General features: G+C 36.7%; 1 protein-coding gene across 3 annotated transcripts in view; it reads right to left on the bottom strand.

Annotated features, from left to right (window-relative positions):
• Nucleotides 1-20,557, bottom strand: part of LOC136418807 (leucine-rich repeats and immunoglobulin-like domains protein 2) — a 69,639-nt gene that overhangs the window by 9,997 nt on the left and 39,085 nt on the right. For 2 of the 3 annotated variants that reach the window (XM_066405025.1, XM_066405026.1), the window contains 4 exons: nucleotides 14,166-14,326; nucleotides 10,588-10,867; nucleotides 5,190-5,412; nucleotides 565-701 (listed from right to left, as the gene is read on the bottom strand). In XM_066405025.1, the coding sequence (XP_066261122.1) occupies nucleotides 565-701; nucleotides 5,190-5,412; nucleotides 10,588-10,867; nucleotides 14,166-14,252 (727 nt within the window). In that variant the 5' untranslated portion in view covers nucleotides 14,253-14,326. Of the gene's footprint in view, nucleotides 1-564; nucleotides 702-5,189; nucleotides 5,413-10,587; nucleotides 10,868-14,165; nucleotides 14,327-19,841; nucleotides 20,123-20,557 lie in introns of those variants that run through there. The other variant, XM_066405024.1, reaches the window with a different exon arrangement.

Raw genomic sequence — 20,557 nt, 5'->3', positions numbered from 1 at the left:
ATGACCCACCATGGAGTCGATGATAATTCATCTTTATGCGAGACCTGATGTAAGTCGCTGGGAAGGGGTACATATCAAATTAATGTCACCGGCCTAGTTTTGATTAAATGGTTAAAAGTTTTGATTTATTCGCCAAAATAGCGTAATGTTAAAGTTTTAGGGAAATTCTCTGATAAATGAGACAATTTCATAATATTCATCTGATGTTGATAACTCATCCACAAACTAACTTCTCGGCCACCTTTAAAAATCATTTATTAAAACCTGGCAGTACGTTCTAACTTTATTCTCTGCAAAATTAACGGAAGTTCATAGTTTAGCAACTTTCTCTGAAATAGAGTTTGGGCATGTGGGAGCCAGTTAAAAAGTAATTTTTCCCTCGACTTTTGCATCTACATGAACGATCGATACTCTGTTTCCTCGCTTCTAATACCGCATTCAAAAACCGCCCAGACCGCCCCGCAACACTGTTGTATCAGCAGAAAACGGCAATATAAATATTTTGCATGGTTTGAATAAAACATAACATAATCGATAAGAAAGGGAGCATCCTGTGGCACCTACCTTCGAAATCTCCCTCGTTTATTTCCGTAATCTTATTTTCCTGCATCTCCAGTTTCTTAAGCATATCGAGTATGCCCAGAGATCGTTGAGGTACAGCCGTTAATCCGTTGCCGCCCAAGTTAAGCCTCTTTAGTTTCCTAGGAGACAGAGAGAAGATTCAAAAATTCCGTATCAAACTAGTCCTAGAAGGTGGAGTATTTTCAAATATTTATTTAAATTTCGGGTTCACAGCTCTCGTAAGATTTCATGAAGCCTAAGAGACAATGGAAACTAAAGTTGGCTAAATTGACACAGACAGAATTAGTCCTCTTCGTAGAATGCTTAAAGGATCCTTGGGAAACTAAGCATGGAACGAGTCCAAATCGCCTCAGATTAGCGGCAACGTTCATTCATTAAAATATTAGAACCATAAACCTTTTACAATCCCTTTCTTGCCATGATTAGATGGTGGGAGTTGCGATTCAGGTAACGGCCTAAGTGAATTAGTTTCCCATTTTTCTAAGAGCCTGAGAGTCACCTTCTATGATTTCTTAAGAATTTCAAATGTAAAATATCTTCAAAAGTCCCAGTAGAAACTACGATGGTGTGATTTTAACTCTCATATGTTTTTTAGAGAAATTTATAATGCTTTGAGAACTCAAATTAAACTGAATTGCTCAATAAACGAAATTAGATTTGCAGATATCAAATAAGCTTCCCCTAAAAACATATGGAATTTGAGGAACCCTTGAATTTACCTCAATAAACCCAGACTTAATATTTTATTCTGAGCACTTCTTTTGGAGTTGGAAAAATAACAGCAAAAAGAATATAAAATTGAATCGAACTTCTGGAAATAATCTGGGAAGTGGATTAAACCTTAGCAAACCATCAAAAACACTTAAAAAGCTGGGATTAACTATACATTAATGGCCCATTTTTCATGATTCCCAAGGTTTCTATAGAGAACAGATACGTTTTTTTACTGTAGAAAAGAGACAGTTTTTATTTTCGTTCCATTTTCACGTTCAAATTGCTACAGACATTGAAGCCGGACCATTTAAGGGGCTTTAGCTCGCTTCAAAAACCTGTAGTTATTAATTATTCGTACCTGCGACATAATCAGCCAGGTCGTAAAGATGCAAAAGTTGAATTTTTTGCACAATTTATAAATAAAGCATTGTTAATGAGTTTTTTAATTGCTGGCTTGGTGTTGGCACACAAACGCACACTCCAGTCTCGCCCGTCCCGACCAACAAAGGGGGTTCGAAGGGCTGCGTCGTAAAAATTAATGAACGGGTCCAAAGGTTTTTGCCTTTTTAATTCATAAATATTAATATTTTAAAACATTTTCGAACCTTTGGAGGTAATCGTGCGCCTGCGTGAGATCACTCTCGGCTTTTCATAACATCATCATCATCATCTCAACTATCATTTTGCAATCTAGACTAATTATGAGAAGTTTTATCTTTTGGTCTGGTCAGTAATTAATGTCGTCTTGAACTATCGTTGTTGCCCCTAAATACGGTATTTTAATGAAGAGCTCTTCTTGAAGGGGATTCCATGAAGCTTCCGACTTTTCGAACGCAACACGAAGTGAAATGCGCGCCGAGATATTCAACACTGCTTTAAAATGCTGCCAGAATGACAAATTCCTAAATATATTTTATTTCACCTTGTGCACCACTGAAGAAATTGCTTTAAAGGAGATCAGTCGCGTATTCTTATTGTGTAAGAAACGAGCTCTCGCAATCTCTTTAGTTTACGAAATGCTGTTAAGTGCATTCAGACGTACTAAGGAAAATTTCCCCAAACGAATTATAACGTCTCTGAAATTTTCAAGTTCGGGCCAGTTCACCGGGTTTTGCTGCAAATATTTTGTGTGTTCCACCAAATCACTGCTATCTAGCAAACGCATGATACCTCAGCGAAACAACAAAATTCACGATCGCTTGAGCCCGAGGGATTTGTTTTGCCCGTGTTGACTGCTCAGATGAAATATGAGGTCGAATTATATTCAGCCGGACAAATGACAGAAAAATCCTCTCAGCCCCTCGGCATAAGCACAATTGCGTCTTTTAAAAATCTTTACTGTATTGCTGGAATCATTTTTCCTCTTGTAAGCGACCAGAAAGTATACAAGTCTTCGATAGAAGTGTGCTTCATCTTTCCGATAAATCTTGAATACGCTTTGATGGTAAACCACGATGACGACAAATAAGCTATCGTCCGGTTAAAGATCCTATTGGAAGATACTCAATCTGCTTATACAGGGTGTCCCAGAAACACTGGTACAAATTGGTAGAGGGTGAAACAGCGTTGAAAAATAATGCGGTTAAGCTGAACACGCCTTATAGAAAACTTGCTTCCTTTCGATATACAGGGTGTTAAAACAAATTTTTTTTTCGTAATTTGTCGATAAATCTTACATTTGGCAAATTTTTGCGATTAAATCTTGCATAAGGCGGTTTTAGGGTACGATAAATCTATCTAAGATGTCTATTTTCAACTAATGTATAAGTGGCGCTATACGTCGTATACGTATTTGGAAAACTAACGTAACTTTTTAAGTAAACCTCGTAAATTAATTTTTTGTATAAATTTGAAAAGGTGAGCCTCTTTTCCAAAGAAAAGGTATACTTAAGTAAAGTGCGTATCTGTAACGGTTCTCGAGATATAATACATATTTACAAGTTTGCATTCTAGCGCATATGCCATGAGTTCGCTGATAGCTGAGCTGATATAAAAAAAATAATACAATCACACTAAAGTAAATTTTCAAAATGTTAGCCACTCACATCAATACATTTTCTAAGTCTTAAGCTAAAATTTTGCCACACCCTGAAAAAAGTGTGGCATGTTCGGCTTAACCACATTATTTTTCAACGCTATTTCACTCTCTACCAATTTATACCCATGTTTCTGGGACACCCTGTATCACTTTAATGATACTCATAAAGTAGTGAATTGATGTGATTGGCTGAAAATCGAACATTTCTGCGGATGAGTGTATTAAACATCAATAAGACACTTGGCTACGCTCACGGAAACGTACTTGAAAGCTGCCCCTTGCCTCGCGCACCCGCTGGAACCAGCGAAAGCAGTTACTTTACACGCTTATAAGTTACCGAATTGTGAATGCAGGTCTCTGTGGGTCCTATTGACGTTGCACTTTGATCTAACCAGATCAAAGCTCTGCAGCTGACTGAACTTTCTATGACAAATTCGGTGCTTTTACGGTCAAACGTAATCTTATCAGTAACCATGTTCTATGACCGGCCTTAAGAAAGCCATGTGGATATTCATGAATCGTTAAACATCTAATCTTTTGAAATGTGCTTTAATACACTTTTTCTCCCGCAAATTATGCAATTTCATGGTAACAAACGATAGGATTTTTACAGAACTTCTAGCTTGCATAACTCATCCAAGTTTAAATTTACTGCGGGAGGCGAACACGCAAAGCCCGGGTTTTGTTTGCTTCCATAGAAAACCGGATAGCGAAATTATCCCCCCTTAATTTTACTTAGGGGATTATCTCATGCTCCCCAACGAATCACTATATCTGAGACTTAATACCCACGTTCAAAACTAAACCACGCCAGTCTTGCCTTTCACACTGAAATTTGGAAAAGTATGCAAGCAAACAGCCTAGTTAATGAAATTATGTCTGAAAGCTTCGATGTAATATTATCCCTGCACTTCTGGTGAAGCTTAGCGAGTCGCTTCTAGTAAAATTTACGTATATAAATTTAAGCCATTTACTTGTCCTCTACCAAGCAGGAGCTTGGCTGGAGGAACATCAACTGAAGGGAAATTTAGCTCTTATCCGCAACCAAAGTGCGACACATAAATTTATTTTGCGGAATTCATAGTGTAATTGAATATAATTTAGAAAAAGCGAAAAAATCTATGAGCAGTTAGGACTATGTAGAAAAAGACATAAGAAAAATGTTCTCTTCTTTAAGCTGTTCGTGCAGTGTACCTATCTAAGGCAAACGATGAAAGAATCTGCAAATTGATGAGGGAGAGAATTTGGGCAATCAGACGAAATAAAGACATTTCAGGGGTTTGAAACAGAAAATTAATGTCCAAGACCGATAAAAGCTCAGAGCTGAGAAACCTCAAATCTGTGGAATCTCTCACCCTTCTACCGGATGTTATTCCTTATCCAAAATCTATCCCAAATCCAAAAAACAAACTTGGCGTCTTCTTTCTGGAAGTCCTAATTCTTCCATAAAAACGCACCCAAATTCAGGCCCGTACTGGAAAAAAATTAAATTATCGAGAGCCTTGAAGGAACCAATCGCCGGATTATAAAGATAGTATTAGCAAGTTAAGGTCCCCTCGAAGTTGTCCTTAAAGATTTATCGCATTTTTTTGCATCTTCACAAACAAATTCAGGGAAAAATTGCTGCAAAACGCCCAATTTACAAATACACAATTTCGTCCCTATTTAAACGAGATCGTGTCTTTCACGGTTCCCGAGATCACAATGACGAGCCTCGAATTAGGGACATCTTGAACAGAATAATTTCCAACAAATTAAGAAATGCGGAGCTAACTCCTTAGGGAATATTTCTTAGGGAAAATGTTGCTATAATTCTTTTCCATTGATAGGAGTGGAATAAATCGTGTCAACTTACTTCTCAAGGCCTACAAACGCTTCAGGATCGATGTTAGCGATCTTGTTCTCATACAGGGTGAGGATCTCTAAGGTATCTAAGCCTTGGAACGCCTTAGAGTGAAGGCTGCTAATCTTGTTATGGTTCATGTTGAGAATAAGTAGGTGATGCAGGTTCTTGTAAGCTGCTGATGGTACTTGAGTCAAACTGTTCTGTGACACATCCAACTGAGTCAGCATTTTACCTAAACAGAGAAAGCATGCCGAAATAATTTATAGTTTTAATCCTTAATTCTAGTTGATATTTTAAGCTTTCTAACTTTTTAGAAAAGGCTTAATTAATCAAGTAAAACTTTGAAGGCACAAAGCGAAGGTAACCCTGTCTGAACCTGACAGTAATTAAAATTAAAATTCTACAAATATAACAAGGGATGTCCTTAAAACCCTTTCATTTTTTCATTACTACGTCTACTTTCACGAGGAATGTCTACCGGGATTATAGAATGGCATTTTCGCTTTGGTTTCAATTAAATTTACATGACATTGAAGGGCAACTTGAAGGGCTCGCGTCTTTCTGGGTCGTATGAATTATTATCGGACATTATGAATAACAGACTGCTGCATACACAAGAAAAATAAAATCTTTGAATTAAATACACAAATATCATGTTGAGTATCGTTAGCTTCGAGCCACATCAAGGACACTATTGTTGAGTTGAAAACGCCAACAATTGTACATTTAAGGTCACTAGAGGATTTAGATATTCATAACAATTACTCACTTTTCCCCTGTAGTTGACGTGAAAATAATTACAGGAGGAAGCAAAAATGGAAAATTAAAAGAGCTTCACCGTTAATGTAGAAAGCTCTATATCTGTCTACATAACCATTGCTCTTTCGCGTAATTTTGACAAGCTAAATGGTCAGTCGAAATTAGGTTAATAGGGCTACCGCATGCGTTTTTTCATCCAACCCCATTAGGTTAATTAAAGACTGTGATGTATTGCGGCCGTTTAGATTAAAATCGGGAATATGCTTGAGTTTTTTGGTGATGTGATAAACGTAGGAAAACAAGGAAAAAATCATGTGGTTATCAATAGTAATTAATTTAATTGACCGAGTAATTGATGGCAAATTGACGGTTTTATTAATATTAATTAAGTTTTATTAGTTTTACTGTGCAGTGCTAGACCATCAGGGTCGAAGCCTTCAGAAAAACAATGAGGATTGATTAATTTAAATCAGTTGCGTTAATTCGTTAAACTATTGTCGGAATTGAGTTTAGCCTAAACTGCTCGGACTTACCTAAGACAATCACTTTCAGTCATTTCAAGATTTCGGAAATTAGGCTTTTAGAAAAATGAGATTCCGATAAATAAATGCGATTAAGGCAGGTTTAGCGTTTATCCGTAAAAACGTTACTTTTGAACAACTCTGTATGGTATGTGGATGCAAGTTTTTTACAGGAAAAATTGCGGCAATTCGATGTGTCATAAACGCTACTATTGCTGTTTTATCTCTCTGAATTGGTAGCATTTTTATCTATTAATCTTTTATGTATTAATAAACTGCTGGATAAAACACCATTTCACTGCATTCGCTATAAATCAATCTCCTCTTTATGAAGGTTGAAAATAGACCGAAAGAAAGATGGAAGAGTTTGATTACTCAACACTAAAGTTTCCTAGCCCGACAGTTAAGCGAAAATAAAAGGAAATTTTCTTGAACTTACATATTGAAAACTTCCAGAATTTACAGTCTCGAGGAAAAACTACGCAGCTTGGACAAAGAGGTAAAGAAATCGCTGGGAAACTTTGGCATAACTTCGCGAGACATTGAGCACAAACATTACAAAACTGTTAACGACCTAGTTAAGTACTGAAGAGATATAAATAGTCAAACTGATCTTCTGGAGAAAGTTTTAATTTGTTAAAAGGGAGGTCAGCAGGAAATGAATCGGTTAGAAATCGATTCGTTACTGATGAATGATAAATGGTTGAGCTAAAATCAGCAAAGCAAAATGATGGAGCCAAAACTTGGTAAAAAGCTGGTATGTAGTTGTTTAAAATAATTCTGGTTTCAAGTACGTAGAAATAAAACTTTTTTAGTATGGCGGACGAAATAACCCAGACCCAAAAGTTCTAAAATACCTCTAGGGTCGGTGCTTCAATATCTAGCTAGAGAGCGACCGCTGTCAGTTAACCACTAATTTGGAAATAAAGTGTTTTTGAAACTGAAGTTAAAGCTTAACCAACAGTTGAAGAAAGCTCAGCCGTCTGAAGCAGAGCCGCAATTGGCAAAGACGCTTTGCCTGATGGTCCCTTGACTACGAAGTAATCCTCGACTCTTAACCTAATATATTCGGTTTTGTGAATTTTTAATAGGAAATTTGTCAGGCACTCCAAACTCGAACTGCTTAGAAGTTATCTCCCTGGAGTGTTAAAAATTCATTATTTATTAAACGTTAACGCTTCAAAATTAGTTAGTCATGGGATTAGGGTATCCGAGACAGATTATGCCAAGGAGATACGTAGTATGTGTACAGCCAGCCGAATCTAGAAATGAGACAACACACAGAGTGTTGCATTTAAAAACTACGAAATGTCTTTTTAATGACACAAAGAGTACATTGATTTACCCGAAAAGCTTTCCGTGTACTTTAAGGAAAAAATTATTAAAATATCGATCTTTTTTCCGTTACGTCCTTAAGACCTGTTAGCATGGGTGAAAAGCCTTCTGAATGAAGAGCGTGCGATTTTTTTTTCCGGGAATGAAAATTGTATGACAATTCTATTCTATTAAAGAATTCTATAAAAAACATTTCGGAATCCGACCTTCGATACAGTACAACAGTTTCTGTTGCAAATATACAGGGTGTTTCCTAACTACGTGTAAAAAATTTAAAGGCGTAATCCTCGACTGATTTTGAGTCAAAAAAGTTTAATAAACATATGTCCGCAAATGCCTTGTTTCCAAGATACAGGGTGTTGACTGAAAGCCGTTGAAAAAGGTTTTAAAGGTTTCTAAAGGTTTGGTGGTTTGGAAACCTTTCCATGTAAATGCGCCTCGCTGCCAAACACTTACCATCAGCAAGGCCGTAAACAAAAATCATATTGGCCATTTCTTGATTAGTGTAATTAAGCATTTGAAAAATTTTCAAAACTGAGGTATAATCTGATTTTTGGGACACAGAACTAAATTCTTTCACTTTAGAGAGTAAAACACCAAAATAACACTGACTATCTTGTTTATAGTAGTGGAAGTAGCAAAAAAAAAATAACAATAAACAAATTAGTAAATACCACCAAACCTTTAGGAACCTTTAAAACCTTTTTCAACGGCTTTCAGTCAACACCCTGTATCTTGGAAACAAGGCATTTGCGGACATATGTTTATTAAACTTTTTTGACTCAAAATCAGTCGAGGATTACGCCTTTAAATTTTTTACACGTAGTTAGGAAACACCCTGTATATTATTTATTTATGTAAATCTTTGGTTCTACAAGCAGACGCGAGCTACCGACCTTTAGATCTTTCTGCCCTTCAAGGTGTTTATACATAAATACATTTATATCCAAGGAATTGGATTATTCAGCTTATTGATGAACATTTTCGAATAGGGTTGTGTTGGGGAATCGGAAGCGGGAATGCTTTGTGAGTCTGATTATACATAGAGGATTCAATAGAATCTAGTTGTGACAAATATACAAAATTCAGATTAATTCCAATTGTATGAGAATTCATTACGTTTTTCCATAATGCATATATTCATCGCTCACGGCATAAATATAACGCATTATAAATTCTGTGTTTTCTGGCATCTGCTACCATCAAATGCCATGGATAAGTCACGTTAGATTTGTCTTACCCCATTAACAGGTATCAAAATCTGTTGTTTTATCTGTAAATCCACGTATATCGCCAACAGCTAAATCACGATATAATCGCGTACTGATCCTTCCGCAAACATTTTCCCTACATTGAATATTATAAATATGGATAGATATAATGTATAACGAAATCTAAATCAGAGAATTATTTATGAAGCCATTACGGCTCCAAACCATGGATAACCAATACATTGTGGTCAACTGGATAATGCGGCAACCGGGAAAATGTTCGACAATACCCCGGAATGTGATTAAGGGCCAAATTATTAATGTATTGTCAACTTTAACTACAGGTTAATTTACATAAACCCAACGTTGAAATAAAGCCTGGTGATTGGTCAGATTCTTGGTTTCTGTGGACATTAGCTTGAAGTTAAACTGGATTGGTTCTACTGGTCTCGTGAAAGCTGATCGCTTTTGTAGGTATTTTGTAAATAAAAAGAGGCGAATAGCAACATGCGCGGCATGCAACCTGTTTTTTTTTTTATTTGTAATGATAATTGGATCATTTTGGTTATCAAGGCAAAAAGTGAATTTTTATTGCTTAAAATATTCTTTCCCTTACTAGTGATTATACACTACTTTCATTTCAAAACGAACTACCCTAAATAACTCTTGAATTATCTATTGGCAACCCCTTGAGCAGGGGGCGACTCACCCCTAAAATCTTAAATGAAATGGGGGGTCGAGTGATACCTCATTTCAAATGGAATGCCAAGACCTTTTCTGTTCATTCCCCTTAACCATTCCAAAACGGCGGCCACTTGAATTTGTCGATTTTTACAACGAAAAAATTATTTTATCAAATGTTTAAAATGTGACTTGTTATTTTTGAAACAATAACCCTTAAGAAATGTAGCAGAAGTAACGAACGGTTTCCTAGAAAATAGATCGGTTGTCGAGGCGCAATAGATTGGCCAGCAAGATCTCCAGATCTTACTTCTCTCGACTTTTTCTTTTGGAATTACTTAAAATTTAAAGTGTATAAAACTGCAATTGAAAGTATTTAAGAACTGAAAAACAGAATAACGTTGAAATGCAGAGGTATTACTAGACAAACTTTCATAAATGTTCATAAAGAATTTGAAAATAGACTTTATTATTGTCTCGAAAATGACGGGTCACATTTTCAGCATTTGATAAAATAATTTTTTTTGTTATAAAAATGGCAAACTTCAAGTGGTCTTCATTTTAGAATGGTTAAACGGAATGAGCTGAAACTTCTTAGGTGAAAATGTCTTGGCGTGCCCTTTAAAATGAGGCTTCACTCGATCCCCCATTCCATTTAAGATTTTAGGGGTGAGTCGCCTCCTGCTGGGAGCGACTCACCATCATCATCAGGAGGAGTTACCAATATGGGATTGGACATAAGCTCAAAAAGTTTCCCCCTCGACATCTCAATTGACGTGTTTTTGGAAATTTTAAAACAATACCTAATCAAGAGTTATTTAGGTGGTTCGTTTTGAAATAAAAGCACTGTTCATATGTACAGTGACTCATCAGTGATTGCCGATAATCAACGAAACTTACCTATGGAACTTAAAGAAGCCTCCTCAACTACGGACAAGCTGCTGTTATGGATTGTCAAGTGATGGATATCCAAACCGAGGAACACGAAACCGGGCAGCTTGCGTAGGTTGTTGTGCCGCAATTTCAAATAAAATATGATCAGCGATTTGCCCTTTAGGACGCTCATGGCATTGCTGATGTGTTGCTGATCCGTAAACTCGCACAGAATATCCAGGCCATTTTTCTTCACTTGGCAGCTGCACGGCGCTATTTCCGATCGCGCAGGACATGATTGTGGTACCTAAAATTCAATCGGGATTCCTCCAATTAGAATTTGAAAATGGAACAAAGACGGGGAGTTAAGGTGAAATTCATGTTGTTTATATCCGGAATACGAATTTGCCTGAGAACTAAAAAGTCGAGGCACGATCTGGTTAGCGCTTGTTAGGAAAGAGTAATTTTAGGAAAACATGAGAACATTAAACGACGCAGACATCGCAAATCAACACAGCCCTCCCCAATAGAGCAAATTACGTTTTTCTCCGTTTCTTTTGTTTCGCTATTACGAAAAAGGTAAAAGGGTTAAGCTGCGAAAGCTCTTATGTAATATCTCAGTCGGCATCGGGCTTTATTTGGGTTATTATATTTTTTGAAATAGGTTATATGCGGGTTAACAAACAATTCTCGGCAGTAATTGCAAACACCGAAACGTCGACAAAATGACATCTAATCTGGCCTTTCCATGGTAGCCACCGAAAGTTTCTCAACCCCAAAAAGCTATATATTTCAACCTTAGGGATCTCGGGAAGTCTGGAAAGTTATATTAAGTTTGCCCCTAATATATTGGGAGCGACTAAAATCGAGGATGCTGAGAATAACTCCATTCTTGCCACAATGAAGCTAAACGCTTAAAAGTTGGTTCATCAGTTCCTCAGTTTATTAATCAATTTTTTTCTATGTTCCGCATTCGTGAACCAACGTTCTTGAGGGAAATTTAATTTCTTATTTTCGATAAGCCTTCCACTTTCACGAACCGTTTCTTTCTGTCTGGAAAATAAAGCAGTGAATTATTCGGATTTCTTTGGACAAGGCTAATTAAATTCGCCTCTTATGTAAGGTTCTGAAATCAAATTTGAAATTTTGCCTAAGAGGGCAGTTAAGCGTAGACCAGACCTTAGCCAGAGGGCCTATAAATTAACTTAACGCGCAACATTTCATATCAAGTTCCTTCAAAGGAGATAGGGGAATTAATGACCTTTCTTTGTGGGCGCGAGGAATGAAACATGTGCAAAAATTGATAAATGAAAAAATCATATCGTGGAAAACTGAAAACAATGGGAGCGTATGTTGATCGTTGAAACTCCAACTAATAATGGAGGAGGAAATTGCTAATCTTAAGGCAGAATTCGAGTAAGATGAAGTGACCGCCCTTTGTTGCGTAATAAAATAATGCCACTTTCGGATAAATTGTTAAAGCTTAACAAAATTCATCAAAAAAGCAATTTTGCGCTCAATACATAAATACCCGCTTAGGCCCAAATCAGAACGTTGGAGCTGGCTATCGCAAGTTCCTTGGAAAGCCTGTTAGTTTATTAGGCGATAAGTTCCATGGAAACTGTGCTGGGTCGAGAAATTATGTTTGGCCTCTATGCAATTTTCCTCCAATGACTTGGTTATTATTATTCAAATTGTTATTAAATTAAGTGCAGTTTACTAGTGGCCATAATTACATTTCTAAACTCCATAAATCACCAGTTTATGAATTTTTCAGACAGACGTATTTATTTTGATAAAATGAATATTTTATGAAAGCATTTGAGAAGCCACGTGTTCAAATCTCTCACTTTCTAATATAGCGAGAATTCCTAACAGAGTATTTCAATATGATTTATGCAATCTGTAGGTATATGACATAGTATGTTGCTGCGGGGAATTCACGATTGAAAACCCACATAGGATTCAGCGTCTGTGCCTAAGATCTTATCTGCGGATTAGGCATATGCCAACTTTGTCTGGATTCAATCTCCGCCGTTCTTTATTGATAATGCATGCGTTCAGGAATAAATCACATCTTCCTGGACCCGAAACCAAAAGACTAAGCGAATTTTATCCTCTTTTATCTCCATATACAAGGAATTTGGAGGAAATCGAAACAAATCTTTTATTTGCAATAGTGTATCCCGGAGGATTTTGTTTACCGCCCCGCATCCTGTAGTGCTTAGCAAAACTGAAAAGAATGGAAAGCTTTATGGCTTTTATCTCGAGTCACTGTTCTTCTGGCCCACTTTATTTATATTCCGGCCTAGTTTAAGCAGATCCAAAGACATCCCATCTGTTGTTTGACATTGAATAAATTATCATATAATGTAGTTAAATATATCCATCAGACGTCAGGGTTTTGACAAGGGATCGCTGCAGGAAGTCTTTAAATTGGTTCACCCGGGGCTTCCACTTCCTAACCAACTCGGTCACGAAATCAATAACTTACTGACGGCCTTATTGAAATTTATTGTTTGAAGTTAATACCTGCTCCCAATTAAGTCCAATGTGACCTCAGTTTGTGGTATATGTAAAAAGGAGTTCGTATTCCACAGTGCAGCCATTAAGTTTAAATTGGATAATGGGAAGTTTTAATTTCATGTAAAGTTCGAAATTGTATTCGAAGTTTAGTAGTACAATGGCGGTCTCGTCAAAGGCGCAGCCTCGAAGAGCTGCCCTTTTATCATGTACGTGTCTCCGTGTGAAATGTAGCTAATCACATTAAAACTTCCCAAAGCACTCACTTTTTTGTTCGATATTCTAGAGAGTTTTTATTTGGGGATTTTTCCTTTCTCAAAAATAAAGCTGCCAATCACACTTAGAATGTCTGCCAATTGCAGTTTTACGCCCAGAATGCAGCAAATCCCAATTGGGACATACCAACTCGAAATCTTTAGATAAGAGCGATTTTCCTGGTAAATTTTACGATAAAATTCTTTCATGGTTCTCCCTGCAAGCAAATTTGTTTCGGTAAATGAAATCGGATTTACTTTTATCTAACTGAATGCGCAAATTTGCCGGACAATCGGACAATTTGAAAATGGAGTTGCGTTATTCAGAGGGCTTCCAGGGTATTTTGTTAAATGGGAAAAAATTGCTGCAGAGAAACTCGATTCTCTCTGGTGGGAATGCGTTTGGCATATTTTCAAATTACTCCCGTTAGTATCAACTTGTACAAAGAAGTTTCGGTCAATATTAGCGATAAAATAACAGGCAGGTTGGTTTATTTAAACAACGGTACAAATAAGAATTGGGAGCTAGAGAATAATCGAGGATGTCTCAAACAAAACTTGCTTATTTTCACTCAACAGAGTCTCAAAGTCATTTTCTTAATTCTCTAATTAGGGAATAACTCTCACAGTGTTCGATTTACAGACTTGAAATTGCTCCTGCGGAGCATACCATAAATTCCTCCTAAATACCTATTTGAAGCTGGCTGATATTTGGCGCCACTCGCGTGATTGCCTTCCTCGCTTGCGACTCGTGCACAACATTTTACGCTTATGATTTAAGGGATACATCCTTTGTAATATCGAAACGAAACCGTTTCGTAAACTTACCTCTGCCGTGGCCAGAGCGCACAGTCCCACCAACCAACACACGGTCCAGGTCCAGCTTCGGACTGGCCGCGCCCACACCCTGGCCATGACGTTACGGCACAAGAGCGCTAAGCCATCACTGCCCCGTGTAGCCCCCGTCCCGACTCATGCAGCACAACTACCTGGAAACGACGAGAGTAAAGTGTCACTTTTATTTCATTATGAATGTAGAACCAGTTGGTAGATATAACAACAAAAACTCTTAAGGGCCGAATAATTGAGGAGTCCGCGAGTTTAGCGAGAGCATAAAGTTCTCGTTAATAGTAACAAAAGCGTTGAAAAATATGCTACTGCTGAAGTTACTGATAATTTGACTGTACGTTTGACTGCGTTGTTTGTCTGCAGGATGGCTCAATGTGTTCAAGGCCGTTAGTACTCAACTTACCTATCTTGTTATATGGGACCGCCCCGAAACGATGCTGCAAATGAGAATGGTGGTGCTGAAGGGTAAGAAGAAGAAAGAAATTACGATATTTTCCAATTAGAAATGTCGAAAACTTCGGTGTTGGGAATAATCGGGAGTCAAAAAGTTATGAAAAGGTTTCCAGTCTCCAGAAAATCAAAGGGAAAACCCAGGGGGAGAGGGGGATGGACGAATTAAATCTGCACACGAGCTCATCCAGTTAGCTCAAAGATCAAATTATTCTTAATATCCTCAACTAAAGTCAATTTAGATATATTTTCGAAAAAAAATTCTGAAGTATTGATTAAGGGGCAACACCCTGCCGCATTATCCCGCCTAAAGAGACCAAAGCCGTACACGTACACACTCTCCAAACTTAAACTATTATTTGATTACTTTGTTAATACCGGGTAGGCCCTAATTAGTACAACATGCCCCATATCCCAAGGTACCTTCAATTATCTTGATTACAGAATATCACAAATTATTATCTTGTAAATTATTATCATTCGAACCCCTCGCCCTGACTGGATAAGCCATTAAACAGCTTGGATAAACCAATCTAACCCTTAAGGGTGTCATTAAAGCTCATCACTAATTCGTGTGTCTATTTAAAGTAGAGATTGTTTTAATCGAACGATATTGGAAATAACAGTTATTTAAAAAATAATTTGATTCTACCGTATTTGCGTGTGCTTTTTGTCGTACAAATAAGTATTATCGGATACCGCGTGTTTTCATTTCCGTTATGATTTTTTGTAATTAGGGGAGAGATAAAGGCGAACAGGATATAATTTTGCATTGATATTGACACTTATTTAATCAGGCTTAACGCATCAAATTCCAGAACAATGGTCGCAAATTTGAAAAGGGAGAATTTGGCGTTTATTTGTGGTATTTGTTGAAGAGTGAGTGATAGATTGTTTGAAATGAAATTGCTTACGTGCTGTTAATTAACAACAAATTAAGACGTTCGGCGATTTACGATTTATTCGAATATTACGATGAAAACGGTCATGAAAAAATACCGGAAAGAGTTTTTAAATTCTTAACTCTCCCGCTAAGTGGCGCAACTCACTGAGTCCGACAAAATGTGAAATCACTGAAGGAAACTCAATGGAAATATAATTGAAAAATATCCCATTTGAGTTCCTCCAGAAATGCTGTATAAGTTTTGTATGAGGAATTTTTTCATCTTCAAAAGTTCTCGCTCAGTTGCGCTCCGAACGTTATCTGAGAAATACTTAAATATCTCGGAAACATGATCGGATTTTAAAACATAACAGCTCGTTAGAAAGGGCTTTTCTTACTGGAGATGGAGATATTTAAGTATTTCTCAGATAACGTTCGGGCCGCCTCTTCCCAAAACCCTTTGAAGGTTAAGAAAGATTCTTATGCAAAAATTATGCAGAACTCTTGCAGTTATCTAACTGCGATGTTTTTCAGTTACCATTTCATTAAGCCTTTTTTAACTATTTCACATTTTTTTGTCCTCTAAGTTGCACCACCTGGCAACGGAGTTAAGAATTCAAAAGCTATTTTCGGCATTTCCCTTGACCACTTTCACGACCAGAACTTGACTCTTGTTAAAGGAGCGCCATATACATTTTTTTTAATTGGCGTGGAACATTGTAGCCCTCTTTTAATAAACAAAAGGAAAACGTAGTTCGTCTCTGGCTATCAGCAACAATGTCACAGCGAGTCATCAATTCCGGCTGAATAAAAGACATGCAAAAGACCTTTTATAAAGTCCTAAATTCGTCTATAGCTGGGTGTCGCGTGCGACATTTTAATTTCAAAGTTCGGGAACCGAAAATATTTTGTTTGGGTTTGGCTGAATTACTTTAATTTAATGGCCGATAAATGAGCCCACATACGAATACCTGCCCTAAAGCAAATAGAAGTAATTAAAGAGCTTTAAGCCTAATTAAAACTTTGTTGGCTAAGGCCAGTTCAGCGTGACTACAAATCCAGCAACGTTTTATGTCTGTTTTAAACTCTTCTTTTGGAAATAAATAACGACCGAAAGTGGATTTTTTACGAGCTTGGTAAGTAAAGTTTGCGAAAACGAACAGAAAATAGGCTAATTTATTATGCTGAATAAAATTGGGCCATAAAAATACTCAAGTGGATTACGGTTGGAGTCGAGAATAAAAGCTCATTTTTACGCGACGCCCTGCGTTTTAAGTATTCATATACATTTTCATTACTTCCTGGAGATATAGCGTGGCGCATTTGAATAATTTCTTTAAGCTGAAGATAAGCTCAATTGGTTAATTAATTTATATTTTGAGAGGTGCAGTTATGTGCAAAATAGAAGCACTAAGCATATTCAATTTACTTATTCCCGAACATTTATTTAATTATAATTTCAATAACTTTAAGTACATACATAGCAGGAATCAACACTATTAAAGTATTTATTGCAGGTAAAATTATAGAGCAAAAGTTATTTATTCCATTTATAAACTCAAAAAAACAAAACATCAACAATAGTTTGGTGTGCAAAATAATAGCACCTATGTATAAAAAAAAACGTACAACGTAAAAAAGTCTTATTTACAAGGAAAACCTGCTAACATTAATTACTATTAACTAATCCTTGATTGAGTATCCTTTATTCTTGATCACTTCTTTACATTGATTTGACATTGAGTCCACCAATTTTTGGCATCTTTCGACTGGGATTCTGCACCAAGCATGTTTAATACTTTCCCACAACTGATTTCTGTTGGTAGGTTTGGCTTCAAAAACCGACCTTGTTACGTCACTCCACAGGTTCTCAATAGGATTGAGGTCTGGCGATTGTGCCGGCCATTCTAGAACCTAAACCCTATTATCTCTAAACCACTGTTTGGCTCTTTTGCTTGTACGTTTCCTGCTGGAAAACCCAATATAACGGCATTTCCCATTCTGCATATGGGAGCATAACTTCTTCTAAAATATTTGTATAAACAAATTGCTCCGTGGTACCTTCAATGTGAAATATGGGTCCAACACCATAGTAGGAAAACCAACCCCAAACCATAACAGAAGAGCCTCCATGTTTAACGGTATTTAAAGTAGACTTTGGCTTAAATTCAGTATTGCGTGGATGTCTTACAATGTTCCTCTTTCCAGAACTGCCAAGTAACTCAAATTTTGACTCATTTGTCCATAAGATATTGCGCCATTTTGTGGGGGTCCTTTCTAAATGACATTTGACAAATTGGAGTCTTTTACAAACATGGTTCTTACTAAGCAAAGGAGCTTTTCTAGGAGACCGTGCTTTCAAATTTTGTTTTATTAGACGTCGTCGAACAGTAGACGTATTAATATTTATATTTAATTGTTGCTAAGTTTTGCCTTCGTTTAAAAGCTTACGAATTAAAAAAAGTTCGTTGCTCTGATGTGCAATGTTTTGCCCGACCCATACTTTCCTTATTGATAGTCATAATTAAACCATTTATTTTCAGCGTTTCACAAAATACTTACCCAAAAAAAAGGTATAATCACAAAAGAAATCAAAAATAGAAAAATAATCCTAACTTATGCGGAAACACTTTCAGTGGTGCTATTAGTTTGCGCAGCTGAATATAGGTGTAGAAATATTAAACACAGGGTAGTTCCTTCAAAGTACTGAAACCTAACCTAAATTTGTATTTAAACTATTCGTCTCAGATGAATTCAGTACCCAGGCAAAACATAATTTGGAAACAAAATGTATTACGAATTTTAAGTAAATAAAATAATTTTTTGATTGCTTGGTGCTATTATTTTGCACATAACTATAAATACACATGAAAGCCCTGGACTGAGTCAATATTAGCTGTAAATTGGACACTTACCCACCGCAAATTCGAACTTCCCAACAAAACCTCTTATCTATTCCCAAACGTGTATCAATTCCAATCGCGAACTACGGTCGCATAAAACTAATAAGATGATCGACTAATGATAAATCTGTTCTAGAACATGTGGTACTTTTAAAACAAATATTAGATTTTCTCAAATACTTAACAGTAAAAACATGGCTGAATGTTGCCAGACCGTAACAACAAACGCATGTTGTTGTAATAACAACGTAAGATCTGAGACATACAGTGCAACATAATAAACTAATATTTTATTTACTTTGACTGAGCTACACATCAGGTAGGAGCATCATTATTTTCATTTTCCTTGGATATCTCCTTATTGCGGCTTAAAGCAACAATTCTATATGGCCTTTAAGTTCAGCTTTGGGCTATAGAGAATTTGGGTGTAAATAACTCTTAGCGTTTTCCATTGCTAAAACTAGGTCTACATTGGAGCAAATTTTGTATTTTATTAATAATAAATACCTTGCGTGACAAAGAAAAGAGGACACCCCGTAAAAATGATTTGATTTAAATAATTTTTGGTATGCACGTTTTTTATGCTAACTTAAGTACTTTATTAAAAAATTAAACAAATTCAATAGTTAAATCCCGAAGAAAACGTAGCAATATGTCAGTCCTCTGCGTTGCCTTATGCACTCCCGGACACGTCTAAGCATCGATTCAATGAGATGATCGATGTCCTCTTAAAGGATTTCATTCCAAGCTATCTGTATGGCATTGCAGAGCGCCGCCAGGATTTGTGCGGGATGGGGTAATTTTATAACCTTCTGCCCACAATATCCCAGCCATATTCGATTGGCGATAGGTCTGGTGATCGGGATGGCCAAGGTAACAAAGTTATGTAATAACATATAAATTACTGCTGTGCCCTGAGAGTTTATGTAAACCAAACAACAACGTTGAGATTTCGTTTGACCTACATTTCCATGGCAACCTCAAATAAAACAACAATGGGGATGATGATGACATTGTGGCCGCTTAGCTCGCTCGGTAAATAGTGTATGTACGTGTCATTATTGTCCTATTATTTCACTGTTTTGGAAGCGAAACGAGTATGCATTCTTCGCAATGATTTAACCCACCCAATAATGGCGTGTTTAAAGCTAAAAGTGGAGACATTCGGCTATGTTAGCTTATTGAAAGTTATAAACTTTATACCGAGTGTGCCCAAGAATCACTAAGGGGGCTTAAACACAAGTAATGGAAATATTATCCAATTCCTAGAAATTTACATTTTGAAGAGTATTATGATCGTAGTTACCAAAGTTCCATCGATCTGTAGTACGTAAGATTTTAATGAACCCCTTAATAACTGCCGTCCTTCACCCACATTTCTCTTCACGAGAAATAGCCACTTTAAAACAACTTGCTTACCTTAGTATTACCTTCCTATCCCTTTCCACATAAAGCACTATTATAGTTTACACGATATCAAACTGGAAAACGCTTCATACAATCAAAGTTCTGCTTATACAAAAAGGTACCATTTTCCATGAAATTACACTTGAAAATATAATTGCATTGCAACCTTGTATCGTCGGACACCAAACGAAGATCTCTAAACCTAATATAGATTCAATTTTGGTCATTTATGAATAAGAATAGTTATTTAAATGGACGGCTTCCTGTGGATGGTTGAGAACTAAAGAGATATACGTTGTTAATGTATGAGATGACGATTGTGTTTATTTTACACTACTTGATGCTGACTGATCATTTAATTTAATATTGGTGGTGTCACTATCGAAATTCCAAGAAGGGTTCGGTTCTGGTTAGCCAGTTCGTTTTTTCTTTAACCACTAATTGAGCGATTCATTAATCCAAATCCTGCAAATCACATTCCCTTATCTACGCGACAACTAAAATTGCCACAAATTAAAAAGAATGAGATCCGGTAATCTACAGGAAAAATCCATGGAACGTTCCAGGCAATTAGCGTTAAGGGAAACTTGAGTAATTGTTTTAGTTTTCTGCCTCTGCTAAATCAATTGTCCTCTTCAGTAATTGTCAACTGTCGGACGTAGCCCACGTTTTCATTTTTCCCGGCGTAACGATTTAATTCCAAGTTTCATAGAATTTGAATTGCAAAT

The sequence above is a fragment of the Euwallacea similis genome, chromosome 37, assembly GCF_039881205.1.
Source record: "Euwallacea similis isolate ESF13 chromosome 37, ESF131.1, whole genome shotgun sequence".
In the NCBI taxonomy this organism is placed as follows: domain Eukaryota; kingdom Metazoa; phylum Arthropoda; class Insecta; order Coleoptera; family Curculionidae; genus Euwallacea; species Euwallacea similis.
Note: the sequence above shows the minus strand (reverse complement) of the source record. Positions and strands in the feature narration are given on the sequence as shown.